Raw genomic sequence first — 18370 nt, forward strand, 5'->3', positions numbered from 1 at the left:
CATGGCTTCCATGCACATGTATGAGAGAGGAACACAGAAAAGAGAGGGGAGGCAAATATTTAGTGTCATGCAGCAGCAGATCAGGGCTCAAGATTCTTCTCTGCTGATACTGAAATGGTTGTAGGGACTCCAGCAGGGAGGTCTGAGATATTACCCTGGCTGTGCCTGACCTGTCCCCCCATGCCCGCTGTCACAGTCCTTCCTTCCTCCAAAATACCTCTGCCGGTGCCAGCGGCCACCACTCTGTCCCATGGGAAAGTGCGGTAAGGAAGGTGTGTGTCCCCATCTGAGGCTAAATGCACCTTTGCCAACGAAGCACTCGTGCTGGGAGAGCTTTGCCAACCACCAAGGGACGTCTCTGCCTCAGGACAGCTGGAGGAGAAGCACGCGAGCAGAGGACTGGAGCCTGCACTGGCCATGCTGTCTGCTGGGCTGGGCTGGGCAAGACCACTGGCTGCTGCTGCGGAGGAGCGGTGGGATCTGCTGGGGCTTTCTGAACCTCAGCAGCGAGTCTGTTATTCTGCCTCAGGAAGCTCTGCAGTCTCTGCGGCTGTCTTAGTGCCTAAGGGAGGATAAGAGATAAGAGGAACAGGAGGAGGCAGAACAGGAGGAATTATTTTACTTGTAAATCCTTGAGAAAGACCTGCTGGTTCCACCAGAAAGCAGCTCTGAGTAACTAACCTCTGTGTTTTCTAAGTCCAGCCACAACTGCAGTCCGTGAAATCACTGATAGGCGCGCATCACTTCTTCCTTTGCTCCATAGGAGCTCTGACCTTCTCCTCCCTACAGCCAGCGTGGATTTATTTGTATTCCAATAGATCCATAAGCCATGGAGTTGCTAAACTTCTAAGACCTGGAGACCTGAGTTGCTGTGTTGCCAGTTCCAGCAGCAGCCAGGAAGCACCGGAGCTCGCTGCAGTTTGGGAGATTTACTGGCACAATTACTCATGTTCCCTCCTGGGACCAATAAGACTCCACAGCAGAGCTCTGGCGTCGAGTGCCGGCTGCACGCCGTGGTTTACTGCACACTTCTCCCAGTGTTTTATGCACCTGCAGAGTGCTGACACGAGTGTGGGCTGATTGGCTTATTAATGTAATTCTGTATTTATGAAGACAATGAACTTCCAGCCCCCAGCGTGCAGCTGCTTTTTTTTTTCACTTTGTTCCTCTTGGCTCTTCTAAAAGGCAAATCAGGATGTGTTTTACTTTGGAGAAATAAAACTGGCATCGGCTTTGTCTGAGACGACCTGTCTCTCTGATGGAAAATGAGTAAATAAACCACTCACTGTATCATTCCCTGAAGATACCAATACACTGTACTGTGCTGAACTGTGCACTTCTGAGAGGAAATGGGGAATGCACCAAAGTGAACTCTTAGACTTAAACATTCCAGAGTTTGCCTACTCCAATCCTTGCTCAAATATGTGTTACTCAAATTCATCTTTGCTGTGGCAAAATTCAGATCTTGTTTTTTCCAAGAATTCAAGCAATGCTGATCTGAGTTCCCATCCACCTGTGCAAAATGAGAGTTTGATGATTCATGAAGGCATGAGTTTGTTGTTTTGTGTTGCATAAATATCTCTGTGCGACAAAAGATATGCAAGCAATATGGTTAAAGGGGAAGACAGAACTGTTCAGATGATTATGGCATTTTGTTTTCACTCTCATGGTGCACAGAACTGAACAAATGTTACAGCCATCCAGAAACCCATCTCTATTGCAATTAATAATTGTACTAATTTTTGCCATACGTTAGTTGAGTGCTCATTGCAAATTCTCCTATCCCCTCATTATTCAGAATGATTCCCCAGTCCTCTCAATGAATGATATTCCAAACCACAGGTTATTAGAGCTATGAATTGCAAATATTTATAATGAATTACACAACTTGTGCTGCAGCCAGAGAAACAAAACTTTGTATATGACATGTGAGCTGCAATCTCAACCATTGAAAAATGAATAGCGTGTGAATTTCAGATTGTAGCCACACCTGCAAATTTCAATTCACCATTTGCCTGTGTCCTGACTGAATTTTGCAGTTGATGGTACACATCAGGATTGAAATAGGTGAATATTCAGGGGTAAGAAAAGGGGTTCTGGCAATTCCTATGCTTGCAGAAAGCAAAATTGGAAAACAGCAAACCTAAATTTTCTCTCAAAGCTGAATACTGAATTCTAATACTCTTTCCCATCATACACACAGATTCAACTCTGACCAAATCCTATCTCCCAGCTGCTTGTGACATCTTCAGAACACACTTTGTGTCACGTCTTACTATGCCCAACAAATGGGTGTCTCTCACACCAGCTGGTGGAAAGTTCGAGAACTAAATGGTGACAGAAAATCTTTTCCTCATCTTCCGGTTCATAACTTAAAGTGAGGCGGTTGCCAGGGAAATAAGAAAGTTATGATCACTCTCATATCATAGTTGAGCCACTGTGCAGTCACCTCCCTTGCACCATCGTCACTGCAGTTGGGTCTGGCCCAAGGAGTGCTGTACAAAGTCTCTCCCTGCTGGGCCACCCAGAGCACCACAGTCTTTATAGATCTCTTGAAAAATAAGTTATAAAAGAAAGAAGGAATGAGAACTGCTTCCCAAGTGGTTTCAGTCTGGGTGTGGTGAGAGCATCTGCCTCTTCTTGCTGACGTGTTTTATTGCACTCTGCTGCTCCTTCTTCTTTTTTTCCCATTCCTAATATAAATGTGAAAAATCCCAAAATTGTAATGTCATAACATTGTGACACTAAAATTATCAGAAGAAGAATAGAAGAATTGCTGTCCCTTCCCTAGAAGGCACTCTCACAAGAGGTGCCTCCAAGAGCAAGAGCCTGAGTTTTAACAGTGACAAGCATATTCTTGCACTTGGAAATGCACCGGTGAGTTGATTGTGAGCAAGGACAGAATGGTTTGGACAGATAGGATGGAAGGAAAGTTCAGATCTTCTCATGACTGGAAGTGGAAAGGAATTAAAAACCCCAATCTGCCTACTCCTGACTCCCTCTGAGGCTAAATGACCCATGTCAACTTAATACAAAATACTAATCTCTGCAGGTTTTGGGGAAGGAACCCAGCACAAGGTCTTTCCTGCTCTTCACTATTTCCCCCCTCCAGGATACAAAAACCAGCTGTAAAATCACACTCCCCATTTGCAGCTCTTGGTCAGGAAGAAACAGCTTTGAGGTCGGAAAAGAAGTGTGTGAGCCAGGCACTGCCCCTGTGCAGCTTCTCAGTTGGGCTGGTATGAAGTCAGCCCATACAGGAAGGTTTCTATTCCATTTACTAGGCACAAATCCCTTATATATCCAAACTAGTAAAGAAATATACATTACATCTTCAGAGAGCCCACCTCACCAAATTTCTCCTCCATCCATGTTGAGTCCAACCTTCTCTGCATTTAAGAGAGAAGCACTGAAGACATGAAAATTCCTCAAGTAAGATTAACTGTCCAAAAACTACAGTTCATTGGTTTGTTTTAATCCCCACACCTCTGTCAGCATCGGTGCTTAATCTGCACCAGGCAAAGAAGTCACACTTTTCTCATCCATTACAAAGCTGAAGACAACAGAAAATAATTGCTCTCTGAAGTGCTGATGCGCAGAGCTGAATCCCTCCAGGGATTCAGGGAGGGAGGAGAGGATGTGGCAGCAGGAAGCAAGTGCCTTCTGCAGAGGTGGAGCAACACAGAAAGGCAGAAGGTAATCTGATTTGTGCGTGTAGTATGTTGAAGAGAAGCAACACGCTTTTATCCATTAAAGTACTCACAAAAAGCTAGAAGTGGACAAGATGCCCTGCACAGGTTTGCTTCTTGCACATACAATGGTTGTCACATCTAGATTGACAGGACTGTTATACATTTCCATGGAAAGGTCCTATGTGGGACCAGAGTGGTACAAGTGGGAGCAAGAAGTTAGAATGAGGAATGCCTGATCTCAGCTCCATGGTGGAATCCACCATTTACTGCAGCTTGTCAGAGCCTCCCCAGCTGGCCTGAGTGGCCAAGACCCATGCAGGGATGTGTTTCCAGCATTTATCCCTACGGCTCCCCAGCCAGAGGTACTGGCTGGCTCACTGCGGGATGGAGAGCTGAGTCCAACAAGGGCTGCTCCCTCAATCCTCCTAACCACAGCATCAGCTTTGTCCCTGGGAGCATAGCTCTGACAGAACACAGGCTGAGCACGGCACAGTGCCAGGCATCCATCACAGACAGCTCTAGGACCATGGCCCCCAAACAGTTTCTAATCAGAAGATAAATATGTTGCAGTGTCCTTCATGAGTTAGAAAGCTTGAGAGGTCTGTCTCAAGGCTGTGACAAGTCCTGCTCCATCTCCCATCCACTAAACAGCTCAGACTCTTTCCAAAGCCAGCAATCACTGCAGAAGAGAGCTTAGGGCAAACCTGCAGTTGAGGCTCAGCTGGGAAGTGCTCAGTGTCTGATTTAGTCACTGGGCAGGTTCAGCTCCGAGCACAGAGTTACCAAATCCTTTATCTGCATGTGAAGAGCCAAGAATCCATCTAACAAAAGAACCAAACCTCCTCTAGAAAGCTGCATAGAAACACCTCTAGTTTTATCCAGAGTCTGCAGTTTGTTCTGATATTACGGGAGATCATTGTTCTTCCCTCCCTTCCTCCTGTGCTCTGCCTCCCACCTCTCCACTTGATGAGGAGAAGACAGCAGAGGGTGTCTCACACCGCAGAGGCCTCCAAATCCCTCTCTACCCCCACAGTGCAGAGTCCACACCCTCTCCTCTTGCAATGAACACATTGTGGTACTCGGTGAATGGTGTGGGGCTCAAATTCACTGGGACCCAAACTGTCAACACCAGGCTGTCGCCCATGCAAGACACGCTCAGCTCCTGGGGCTCCCGCAGTGTTTGGGAGTTTGACTGGGTTAGAGTGCAAGGCAGACACCCTGGGAATTGCTGTGCTGCTCAAACAAAATGGCAAGCCCCCCTCCTCCCAGAGACCCACTGACGTGTCCCGGGATCACAGTGTTTGGGGAAGTTCATCCTTTGCCTTTCATTAGCTCAGAAGCTGCAGCAGTGGCTGGTGGGCCATCAAAGGCAGAGTCTGAGAAGGGGCAATGGGAGGTGTCATGATCTCTTTCCTAGAGAAGACAGAGCAGGCAGCATCCCCCAGGTGCTCCCCATGGGGTCAAGTTGTTCCCCCCAGACCAGACAAGCAGGGCTTGCCAAAATGCATGCACAGCTTCTGTATTCTGTTCTTCCCTGAACACACCTCTGGAGAAAGTGTGCATGCCAACACATATCTGTCATCTACAAAGCTAGGTTGTCTGAGCACCCTAAGGATTTCTGGCTGCTTCTCTTCACCCTTCCTTTTTAAACATTTAATCAATCAGATATTTCAAATGCAAAGTGAAACCAATCCTCTACAAAAACTCTAGAGAAGTACTCTTTCTTGTGTCTACAGGCATTTTGCAGCATCAGAGAAACACTCACCTTAGTACATGAGTCGATCCATTTATTGTGGTGGTGGAACACGGGACTGTCTGCCCCAAGATGGAAGGCCTTCGGTATCGCTCATCACCACAGCACAGGATGATGAGGAAGGCACGTCTGAAAGACTTGTTCAGGAAGGCGTAGAGGAAAGGGTTCAACCCTGAATTGATGTAGCCCAGCCACAGGAAAGCCGTCCACAGCTTCCCTGGCACGGTGTAGTTTATGAAAGGGTCCACTATGTTTGTGACAAAGAAGGGGGCCCAGCACAGGCAGAAGCACCCCATGATGATGCACAGGGTCTTGGCAGCTTTGGTCTCAGTCTTCATGCGGTGCGTGCTGTGCTGGTCCGGGTGGTGCTGCCGGCCGTCGGTGGGGGCCCCTGCGCGCTGCAGCACCCTGATCTGCCGGGCGTGCTCCCTGGCTGTGATGTAGATGCGGTAGTAAGCCAGCACCATCAGGAGGAAGGGAATGTAGAAGGCCACCACGGAGCAGGTAATGGCGTATGGCTTGTTGACCATGAATATGCAGTAGGTGGAGTTGGAAGCCTTGTTGAACTGCCTTTGCTGAACCTGGGACAGGGGCAGGAAGGACAAGGACAAAGAACAAGGAAAGAAGTTCAGCTCTAATACCAGCAGCCTGTTTCTTAGGAGACCTCATCACCACTTTCTGACACTATGTACTCCCTCTGCTCTCCTATCCACAGTACCTGCCTTACCCACTGCTGCCTCTCCTGCCTGTGCCCACACTGTGGGCTCTGTGGTACTGCAGGCCCTCGGGTCTTCTGGACCATCCCATGTTGCAGCTCCAGCATTGCAGAGCACGCCTCAACCTGGCCAGTGAAAATCAGTGTAACTCCCCAGTTCAGACACAGCAAAGGGGAGCAACTCCACTCTCTGCCATGCTTTTCTGCAGTGCTCACTGCTCTGTTCAGGGTGTGCTTTTACACCACAGATGCACAAGTTCCACACAGCCGAGTCCCACAGGCGGTATTAGGAAAGGACCAAATGGACAGGAAAGGGACCAGGCTGCAGCAACTGGAGGGCAGCTGAGGGCTGGGGGTGACACGGAACTTCCCAGGAACACTGCTGGTGGCAGCAGTCTGCAGATTGTGTCCATCGTCTGAGATCTCATCATTAACTTGCTGCAAGCATGCATGTCCTGATGGTGATTGGCTAGAAGCAGTTTTGGCTTTATCACACTGTCTAGAGGCTGGGCAGCTTGCGCCTGTTATTCTCCATGAGCCAAAAAGTATTCACAGCTCCTTGGCTAAGACTTGGCATAGAGGATGCCACATCTCTTTGAGCAAGCTCTTCTAAACAAAGTGTTTTCACAGTTTGCCATTTTTAATTCCTGCATCTTTACACTAGAAGGAGAGAGCATTTGCAGCTCTTAACTCCTTCCCCTGTAGATGGGATCCTGCAAGTGAAGCCAGACTGCAGCAAGGAAAACTGACTCCTGCTGAAATGACTTGCACAGGGGAACTTCACCTTCTCCCCTCCTTCTAGGCTCACAACAGGACAAGGATATTGATAGAATTGGCCCAAAATGCTGTCCCTTCTGGGGAAGTTCGGGTTTCATGGCTCTCCAAATATCACTAGCATGGCAAGAAGGTCAAGGGGAACTAAGAACTCCTGAGGTACCCATTAGGAGCCAGCTGGGGCTTGGCATGTTTTCACAGGACTACTCACTGAACTCACTAGTAGATGTAAAATCCAATCCCAGGGCCACCATTGTCTTTGTATCAATGTTTCCAGGACAGAGTCATTTCAAACCCCCTTAAAAACCCCCTCTGTTCCCTTCTTTTCTCCAAATACATCTTTTTAAAGAAGAATATACAGCACCAAATATATTTGATATCAGGTTGGTGTTCCCCCTTAGCTACTCACCAGATCAATGATGCCAATACTATTCCAGCCTTGCATGATAGGGAGGAAAGAAATAAATGTTGGGATTACCCAGCACCCTCCAAGCATTACAGCAATGCGCAATGGAGTCATCTTGTTCCTGTAAACCAGAGGCTGGCAGCAGATAGCATAGTACCTGCAAGGAGAACAGTGAGAACAGCAGTCATCAAAGGAGACATCCATGTCTTCTAAAAATAAAGCTGTAAAGCATTTTCTGCAGGTTGTTTCTCCTGCCTTTCAAAATAGAGAAAAAATGAGCCTGTAGCCGGTTTCCATTGACTGCCTCTTACACAAAGAGCTCAGCATATTTTCACAGCAGGAATAAATAAGGTTTCAGAGTGCCTTACAAGGGAAAGCTAGTATTTTCTGGTTTCCAGTTAGGGAAAATGAGGCACAGATCAATGCTGTGGTTTGTCTGAGGTCACGGAGCAAGGGAGTGACTTCATATTCCTCCCTCCTCTTCCTCTGCAGTTAGTCACAAAGCTGTCTGCACCCTCCTTACTGTGATGAATGAGAACACCTTCCTCCCATTTAGCCATAACTGAGTAAATGTTGGGGTTTTCCTAACTGCAATGGACATTTATTTTGACAAGACTGCAAAAGCTGTTATTGCAAATTAGAAAAGTGTTTCAAAGCTGTGAAAATGTCAGTGAAATAAAGTGTGTTTTTCCATAGCCAAGTTCCCTTTCTACCTCCCAGAAATCTGCCTCTTGTCTGGCTGAACTTTAACCTTCTGCCACAAGGACAGGGCAAATGGGGCTTCTAGTCTTTTCACTGTCAAGGGGACATGCCCTGCACACTCTTTTCTCCTCTTGAAACATCCGTAATATTCATAGTACAACAGGTCCCTTCTCTTAATATAACAACTAGCCATGAACTAAAAATGCCTTCACAAAGAGATAATAAATCAGCTCTTCTGTTTGTCTGGTCCCTCGGCTACCCACTTGCTAGCAGATTTCTACATCAGGAAGGCATATCAAACCTAAAACTGGAAATCTAATTGCTCTGAAATTAGCTGATGCCCATAAGCTTGGCAGATGAGCAACTATATCGTCCTATTGCAGCTTGTCGATGGTCCTGACCTGACAGTCTGCCTCAGGTTCCCAATGAAATATTTTTGATCTTCAGATTTTGGGATTTCAGCAGGCTCTGTAGAAACAGGGCAGCACTGATGTGCCCAGAGCTGTGACAGCGAACTGGGGTCTTGAGACACATGAAGTGCCCATAAATTCTCAGGTCTTCTAAATAACTAAACACGTCTTCTAATAACTAAACATATCATTCAGCTATGTGCCTGATGAATACATTTTCTTAGTGAATGAGTAACGATTATCTGGTAGATGTAGCTTCCAGGTTTGGCAAGCACAGAAGTTATGCAACATGGGGCCCTGTAGGATATGAGCACTGCATTGAAGATGAAGCCACATTTTCAGTGACTATAAAGGGAATGAATTATCTGTCAGAGATGTTTCTGAGTCAAGCCTCAACATCAAGGTACAATGTGTAGAGAGAGCCTCACTGCTGTTTTATGAGGTCAGCAGAATCATGAATTAGAGACATAAAATTAGGAAGCACACACTAAAGCTGGACCACTAGCCTGAGGAGGTGCCCATGAGAATTTCTAAGTGCCAGCAGCACATTAAAGTATGACATATGTGAAAACGCACATATACACAGTTTATGTGCATGTATTAGAGAGATGACCTCGAAGTCCTTAATTTGTTTCATCAAGATTTGAGCGAGAACAAGAAGTTTTGTGCTAAACAGGCACAACAATATATGAATTTTCAAAATTTTTAAGATTTTTTTTTTTTTGTCATGTGGAATCTACTGAATTACTTTATTTTGATAAAATCAGTTGATATATTCCACACAAAGGGCTGAAATAATATCAAAGTGTCAAAAGAAAAGGTTTTTTTAAAGTCTCTCTGAAGTAAGATTCAAAATGTCACAGGGGAAAAATGTTGAAAGAAGCATTCAACTATTTCAATTTCATCATTTCTACATTCCCAGCTGGTTTTGTGTGTGCATGAAAATCAGGCTGCTCCTCTGAAAAGTTTCACCTCCAAAGAAATATTGCATTTGACAGTAACTGTTATTTTAGAGCATTGGGTGAAACGTTCCTCTTGTAGAGCTCACACGAGCAGCCATGGCAGTCAGTGGGTCTGATTCCTGTCCCCACTACCATGGCCCTCACATTCCTTCCACCAGGGAAGAGGAGGAGCTGAATAATTTACAGGAGCAGGATTTACTTAGTTTTGGAGCTTGCCTTCATTGGATCTGAGTAGAGAAAGCGATGGTATCCAGCCTCAAATATATGCAAAATTCGATTGGGTAAGGCCCTGAGTGACCCAATTAAAGGAAAATAGATTTAAGTTTGGCTGTTTTGAGAGGAAGGATGGACCAGAGACCTCCAAAGGCCTTTCCAACCTGCATTTTTCTCAGTCTATCAGACAATGAAGACCGTCATGGTCAGATTTCAGTATCTTAATGATTTCAGAGGATAGAATAAATATTTCCTTTGTTGCTAGGATAATTACCCTCTTCATGACAGCCACAATGTGTTTGAATAACCTCGTCCTGTGTTGCTAGAGCTTATTGGATTTGAATTTCCCCCTGCTCTCCAGATTTCCTTTCCCCAGGAAATAAACTGACCTTTGAATTCAAACAGGTATTTTCGGTAATGATTTTGAGCGCTTATTAGGACAGATGGCGCTTCTCTTGGCATTATGTGCAACTGCTCTTCTGACTCTAAACACACTGGAGATAAAGCTGGCATCATTAATTGTTTACTGTCAGAGAGATACCTAACACAAAGTGCTACTCAGTGCTGGACATCAAAGGAGTCCTGTAACGTGCCTGATGGCAAGTTCCTCAAGTCCCAAGACACTACACTTATTTGCAGGAGGAGGAAAAGAAGAAATTCAATGAATAAATGGGAAAGAACAGCCAAGACACCAGCTACCATTTCAAAACTTGAACAAGCAAGCAGAACAGGAAAACCACGATACATTGCTAATTAACTACAGCAGGAAAACTATTCTTCCAAGCAGTTTGAGCTATTACATTTCTATAACTCTATCTCTGCTGCAGCTGACAGCATTACACTGACTTGTACATGCTATTAAAGGCCATTAGAGTAAAAATTATGCCTGTAAAAATGACATCTTAAGCTCTCATATTTCTTCCCTCCCAGTGATTCAGCAGCAATTTTCCTCCACTTACATGTCAAAAGATTAGATAGATAGATATTTTGCTAACTGCTGCTACCATGAGTTCCCTTGTGTTCAGAAGTCGAGCTGGGTTCCTGCTGCCCTGCACTGTTATGGGTAACAAGGCTCCACAATCGGCGTGTGGGTGACATTTTGCTGAGGGAGGCAGGGAAGCACACCATCCACTTTTCCATAGCTCAGCAGGATTTCCGTTCAATGGCCCCAGGAGTCAGAGGACAGAAATCTGTGTGTGCTAACTGAAATCACTGAAGTCACACCAATTTTTGCAGTAGCTGGTGATTTGATATATATGATGGTTTGGGCATTTAAGCAGCTGTTTATTCACTGAGAGTAAAGTAATCATGTCTCTATGATTATCAGTGGTTTTAGTCAAAAGCTGAAATAAAGACATTTCTTTATTCTACATTTCTGCTTTCTTTTAAGCTAAAGCTGTTTTCCTGTGCTCATAAAGACTATTATGTACTGGTATGACAGTGTGATGGATGAATATAAGGTGTAATATACACACATGATTAATATGATGTCCAAGTTTAATTAAATATTAGTTCTTACTATTATCAGTCAAGACCGTGTTTCTGCAGTTCCCTGAAAATGTTAACTTCCCTGTTTCTTACAGCAGAGCAGATAAGGCAAAACATATCCTCTCCTCCACCTCTGTTGTGACATTCCTTGCTGAAGGGGAAATACAAAGAATCTCTTCCTGGAGCTGTAGAACTTCCAAGTAGCTCCATAAAGCAAAGGTTATTAAAATACTTTTACTTCCCCATATCAGACATTTACCACCTGAATGACTCAAACGCTAACGTTTTACAGATGGCTCAAAAGAAGAAATCCATCACTCCTATGGCCTTACTTATGGCCTTTATAGCTGCTGCAGATATGTCTGGCTACTGAGGATTTGTGACCTGCCAACTGTCACCTTGGCTTTATGCAACAGTGCAGTGGCCAGATTCTGTCTCAAGGAACAGGAATGTGATGTTCCCTGGTCATCCAGTGGAATTTCCAGTGATATGGGAGACTGATTAGAGCCAAATGGATCAATTCGTAACAGTGGACCTGTCATGTTATAAGCACTCTCCCAGCACCTCCAGGGGGATGCCAGTGCACCTCTATTACATTCAAAAAAGCTATAAGAAATGCTCAGGCTTCAGTGACCAGTGCCCCAGTCTGTGGGGCAACTTCCTCCTTGTTCCTACTCACATCATCAGCTGGAGCTGCCACAGCCATTCAAACACAAAATATCCATGAGCTGTAAGAGCAAAATATCTTATCCTTTCCCACCAGGACTGGCACTTTGCCTGCCGGCGAGCTCCTCTTTACAGTCAGTGCTAAACATAAAACCAGAAAGCAGATAGAAATTCCTGATGAACTGTACAGCAGCAACACATTTGTACCTAACAGCCTTCAGCACTTTGGGTAGAGAAGGCATAATATCATATTCCTCTGCAGCAAGATCATGGACAGCTTGCCTAATGTTAAACTTGCATATATGTGAAAACAGGAGATGGCAGATAAGAGGAAAGCTGTGAAGCCAAAGAGAAAATAGACAGAAAATGAACTTCAGCTATGTTCTTGCCTTGTACAACTGAATGCTGAGTCTGCTGTGTTGGTCCAAGGCTTTTGCAGAAATGTAAGTGTTGTAAACCATGGGTGTTGTTGCCATTTTGCCTGTATGAAAAAATCCCACACCTACATGCATACGCATGGCCTGCACGCTTCTTGTATCATAGCCTGCCTCTCCTCCAGGAAAAATAAGTCTTGAAAAGCACGTTAACGTTTAAGCAATGCCACCTGTAGTTATTACAAGATTATAATTTCCGGGTTCTTGTAGACAAGAAAGTCTAAGACTGAGAAACAGCACTGAATTTCAACACACTGGTGGCCTAGATCTGACACCAGCATATTCTAGCTGTGGCTCATGGCAAGGACAGCTCTTTGTGGTAGTGCCTGTCTGCATGTTTATCAAGCACCAACACCATGAGATTCCATTTGCGACTATTATCTGTGGTTAAGACTGAAATCAAAGATCCAATAATCTAGATAACCAGCCAGTACAATAACATTAATATACTCCAGTTTCTGCCATTAAAGAGAAACAAGTAATGATACAACAGCTAGCACATCTGGCCATCCATCAGCCTGGACATCCAAGTGCCTCCTCGAGCAAGTGGCAGCAGAAAAGCTGCCCTGGGCACACCTCTAGAAAGAAGTAGTGGAGTCCCCAGCTTCCCCCTCAGGATCAGTGATGCTCTAACCACACCACTGTTCTTTCCTTGCCTTCTGGCATTACAGAAATGTACTTAGCTGTATTAGATAATTCCTTGCCATTGGAGAAAAATTAAAACATCTCCCTGGTTTGCAATACAACTTTGAGCTATGAGCATGTAGACAGTACACTACAAGAAGCTCCTTAGAGAGCACAGACAGACAAATACACACCCACCTTTACTAAACAGACTGGTTCCGTGGGTGGCCCACATTTAAAACCATTTGGTGTCGTGTGCATGTGTACAATTATATATATACTATATGCTTTGTCATCACTGGGGCCAAAATCAGACAAGGAAAATTCACCAAACACTCAAATTTTTTACCCCCCTTAAATAATCTATAAAAAACAGGGAAAAACTGTGGGTTCTACTAGCTCTATCCCAAAGTCAGGGTGCAACAATCATGGCCATACAGGCTCTGTGCCAACCATGCCTTAAACAACAAAGTGGAAATTTGTCTATGAGCTCCTAAGGAAAGAGAGGCCAAAGAAGCAGAAGCAGCAGACAGACAGGCTCCAGCAGCTGCCAACACAGGGGACCCTGCTCTTAACCCATCAGCCAGGAGGAGGCTGAACCTGGCAGAGGGGCTCCAGAGGCTACCCCAGGCAGACAGCTCAGATGCTGAGGATGCTGAACTGCACTGATAGAAAACTCCTGCAGCAGAGACATTCATTTCAGAAGAGAGACACTCCTCCTCATGGCACACAGTATATATATATGGAGTGTGCTAGGCTGGAAAATCCCCTTTGTCTTTTCGGAGCTCTACTCTGAAGCACTCAAAAACCCAAATCTGAGCATGGTTCTGCACGCTCTTCCTCTCCCTCAGTGAATCCACACTGGGCCAGAATCTTCAGCTGAACCCTGACCAAGTGATGAAGGCTAAGGAGCTAGGATCTCAATTCATTATGTCTGTGTGAAACTAAAACAGCGCTACTGGTTTTTCTGATATTTCAGTGAAGCCAGATTCTGGCCTCTGTATAACCACATTGTTACGTTTTTTTGGAGGGAACAGCTCTTTCTCTTCTTTTTCCCACTGAGCAAATAAACTATGGTCTCTGCCTGCGCCAAATAAAACAAAGTTGTGCATCGCTGGTCCAGAAACAAAATAGTCCTAAAACGATTATATGCAACAAAATTAAATTCTTATTAGAAAAACAATGGCCTGCTGGTGTTGAGATAATTACACTGAGAAAAATGCTAAAGAGAACAGTTAATTGGGACTGGATAAATTTAGCTAGTAATACAAACAAACGTATATTGCCAAACGCAGAGAGAGGTCTCCCTCATGGTCCTCGTGTGGGTCGCTGTGTGTTGAGGGTTACTGGCAGCAACGGTGGCAAAATACATTACCGTATTTCTCGAGGGTTTGTAAAGATCAGTAAAGGACAGTGCATCCCTAAGGGTGTGCCATGGCCATCTGCTCCGTTATTTTTCTTAATGCTCTCGGACCTGAATCCTGCAAATCCCGTGTCAGTTTTCTCGCCAGGCTGAGTGCCGACACGAATAACTCTGCAGTTACGTGTTGCATCTCATAGCCCTCATGGACTGGCGGCATTTGCCCTTCCTCAGCCCCTTCCCATGCAGCCTCTCTGTTCCCCCACTTAAGCATCCGAGAGCTGTATGAGATCAGATGTCTTTCCAACTGAAAAGGGCACAGGGGATTTGTGGCCTGATACAAAACCACAGCTGGAATTTGTGTCATATAATCAGATTGCCAACTGTCTAATCATTACTTACCGATAGCCTAACCTGTAATTTAATAAATCTCCCCACTAATAACCTCTCCCTGGCCCTGGCCAGTTGTTTTGCAGAGCACTGCTGGGCACAGCTCCTTTCTCCCCATCCTTGAGAAAGACATCATGCTTCTGACCCTGAGCTCCACTGTGGTCCAGGCATCCTCTGGCAAGCCAGTCAACCTCACTGCCTTGGCTGCATCGTTTCTAAGGCCATGCAGAAGAGATGAGCACGGAGAGTGATGTGATGCAGCACTGTGAGCAGGAGGCAGCAGAGTCAGCCACAACCTAAACCTCATTAGTCCTGCTACCACTCAAAGCCTGGCACTCCTCCTGCACCCTCTGCATGTGCTATCACACTGTGCTTCCTCTCACCCTGCACAGGGAGAGGGCTTCTTTTCCCCACAGACTGACACTGCAGAGCACCACAGTTTGTGAGTCTCTAAAACATCATCTCTCTCAAGGGACTGTGCTAATTTGATGTCTGAACAGTACATTAATGTTAATTAATGTTTGTAAATGGTGCAACAAGCATCTGTCACTCTGGTGCTCCAACACTCTTTGGATACATCTGCTTTGCTTTAGCCTCTATTTAGCAGTGATTATGTGGTATGTTTGAATTCCAGTAAGATCAGCATTGCATATACAAACACACAGTTTGGTCTGTTTTGCTGTGTGTTACATAGCAAATCTGCAAATGTTTCAAACATGCCAGGCAAACAATGTACCTAGTGCTGAGCAGAGATGGAGACTTCACAGGCTGGGACACGAGCAGAGCTGGAGGAAGCAGAGAGAAGGTGCAATATGATTTGGCTACCCGAAGAGCAGAGCTGCCAGATGTTCATCTAACCCCAAGCTACAGACATTTACGACCTGTGTCTCTCTTTTGCTTTGGTTTGGTTTTTGTTTCTTTTGTTTTGATTTTGTTTTTCCCCAAGACTTAGAGAAGTGATTGTATTGCAAAGTGCACTGCAAATATTGGAGAAGAAAATTGCCTTTCCTGACAGGTTAACTATATTTGGAGACTGTCACAGCTTATTGGTCTGTTTATATGCAGTGCAATTATTTTTATTGCATAGGCACAAAGAATGGATACGTACGCAGAAAACGTGCAATAAATAAGTCAAGGTTAAATCTTTCATTTATATTATAATACCAAAGAGATGATGGAAAAGCACAGCCCACTGACAGCAACTCAGCGAGCCCTGAGAGATCTCTGACACCTTGGAAAAACACTTTTTCAGATGAGACTGAGAGTGTCTTATAAGGGTGCTGGGGATGGACCCTTCATTAGGCACTGTAGTTATAGGACAAGGGGTAACGGGTTAAAACTTAAACAGGGGAAGTTTAGATTGGATATAAGGAGGAAATTCTTTACTGTAAGGGTGGTGAGGCACTGGAATGGGTTGCCCAAGGAAGTTGTGAATGCTCCATCCCTGGTGGTGTTCAAGGCCAGGTTGGACAGAGCCTTGGGTGACATGGTTTAGTGTGAGGTGTCCCTGCCTATGGCAGGGGGGGCTGGAACTTGATGATCTTTATGTCCTTTCCAACCCTAACTGTTCTATGATCCTATGATTCTATAAAGTGCTGTAAAGGAAGCAGTGTTGTCAGTGCTGCTCCAACCTAGCTGCCAGGACCAGTGATGCTGTGGAGGTAGAAAATACATCAAGGATGGGCTGAGTCATCCTTCCCCATACAGACACCCAGGCATTCGTCTACCTGTTCTGATCTCTTAGGGCCATTCACCACTACCTCTTCATCTGTTCTGTCCTATGAACACTGTTTGGGAGTTAGTTCTCACTCTGGGAAAAAACAACCCCAAACCAACCAAAAATTGTCACAGAAATTCAAGTTTCTGCCAGCAATCTTTAAAGCCTAGACAAGAGGGAAAAAGAAAGACACATTGCTCTTACTCATACCAGAGTGAGTATTTGGAGCTGACCTGAAAGTTGCTAGGAGATGACTGCAGAATACCACAAAAATTAAACTGTCTGACACTCTTCCAAATCTCAGCTGTGTCTGCACAGGACAAGTGAGGGAGATGCTTTGAAAGCCTGTTGTCCAAGTCCCAAGAGGAGAATTTGATGCAGCAGCTGGAAATTAGGAGACTTTGCTAGCCTGTGACATCCTAATAGTGAACAGCACCTGCTGGGTAAGCTGCTCATATGGGCTAGAGGATGGTTACTCTGCCAAGTCATTAATCACTATTAGACTGCGCTCAGGTACCCACATTTTAACTGATACACACCAGGAACAGCACAACTTTGAGTTGTTTGCAAAAGGAGAAGTATTTTAAAAATGGGCAAAGTGCTCAAGAAATAGTGGGATTTAGAAAACTTTTGTACTTGTATCTATTCAAATGTGGCTGAAGTGTGGATATTTGCACTTTTCATCTCTAGCACTGACATGAAGTCATGTTGAAATTTATTCCTTGCCCTTCTCAAGATGATTGCAGACCAAAACACACCTGGAAGTGGTGCTCCCAGGACAGCCACAGCAAGAGGAAGGAAGGAGGAAGAAAATCAGGAGGAAGAAATAGGCAGAATTAAAAGGTGGGGTTTAGCCTTCTTTTGGTATGGAAAACGGATCTATTATTCTGTATCCACCACTCCACCCAAGCTGTGCTGAAAAACCTCATTGTCCTGCTTGCTGAGGAGGTTTGGAACTGCAGCCAAATCCACGGCAGCAAAAGTGAATTAATCTCTGTGAAAAGGACACAAGAGGGAAGTGGGACTGTCACTGGCTACAGGTGACCTGCAGCATGACACAGCACAAGTGTAATGTTCACAGTATCACAGTATGCTAGAGATTGGAAGGGACCTCAAAAGATCATCTAGTCCAATCCCCCTGCCGGAGCAGGAACACCTAGATAATGTTACACAGGAATGTGTCCAGGCGGGTTTTGAATGTCTCCAGGGAAGGAGACTCCACAACCTCCCTGGGCAGCCTGTTCCAGTGTTCCGTCACCCTCACCGAGAAGAAGTTTCTTCTCAAGTTTAAGTGGAACCTCTTGTGTTCCAGTTTGCACCCATTACCCCTTGTCCTATCATTGTTTGCCACTGAGTAGAGCCTGGCTCCATCCTCGTGACACTCCCCCTTTATATATTTATAGACACTAATAAGGTCACCCCTCAGTCTCCTCTTCTCCAAACTGTAGAGACCCAGCTCCCTCAGTCTTTCCTCATAAGGGAGATGCTCCACTCCCTTAATCATCTTGGTTGCCCTGCGCTGGACTCTCTCCAGCAGCTCCCTGTCCTTCTTGAACTGAGGGGCCCAGAACTGGACACAATATTCCAGATGGGGTCTCACCAGGGCAGAGTAGAGGGGAAGGAGGACCTCTCTCGACCTACTAACCACCGCCCTTCTAATACACCCCAGGATGCCATTGGCCTTCTTAGCCACAAGGGCACAGTGTTGGCTCATGGTCATCCTGTCGTCCACTAGGACCCCCAGCTCCCTCTCCCCTACACTGCTCTCTAGCAGGTCGTTCCCCAACCTATACTGGAACCTGGGGTTGTTCCTGCCCAGATGCAGGACTCTACACTTTCCCTTGTTATATTTCATCCAGTTATTCCCTGCCCAACTCTGCAGCCTGTCCAGGTCTCGCTGGATGGCAGCACAGCCTTCTGGCGTGTCAGCCACTCCTCCCAGCTTAGTGTCATCAGCAAACTTGCTGATAGTACACTCAATTCCCTCAATGCAGCAAGGAATGAACCATGGCACATCCTTAGGGATGTGTTAAGAGCCAAAATCGAAGTGCCTACATTCTCCCT

General features: G+C 45.4%; 1 protein-coding gene across 3 annotated transcripts in view; it reads right to left on the minus strand.

Annotated features, from left to right (window-relative positions):
- The window catches only part of HTR4 (5-hydroxytryptamine receptor 4), a 133104-nt gene that overhangs the window by 48998 nt on the left and 65736 nt on the right, over positions 1-18370 (minus strand). For 2 of the 3 annotated variants that reach the window (XM_062605351.1, XM_062605350.1), the window contains exons 5-6: positions 7344-7497; positions 5458-6026 (exon numbers count right to left, since the gene is read on the minus strand). In XM_062605351.1, the coding sequence (XP_062461335.1) occupies positions 5458-6026; positions 7344-7497 (723 nt within the window). Of the gene's footprint in view, positions 1-2067; positions 2694-5457; positions 6027-7343; positions 7498-18370 lie in introns of those variants that run through there. The other variant, XM_062605352.1, reaches the window with a different exon arrangement.

Source organism: Pezoporus occidentalis, unplaced genomic scaffold (assembly GCF_034315485.1).
Source record: "Pezoporus occidentalis ecotype Australia unplaced genomic scaffold, CSIRO_AGI_Poc_V1 ctg91, whole genome shotgun sequence".
Taxonomy (NCBI): domain Eukaryota; kingdom Metazoa; phylum Chordata; class Aves; order Psittaciformes; family Psittacidae; genus Pezoporus; species Pezoporus occidentalis.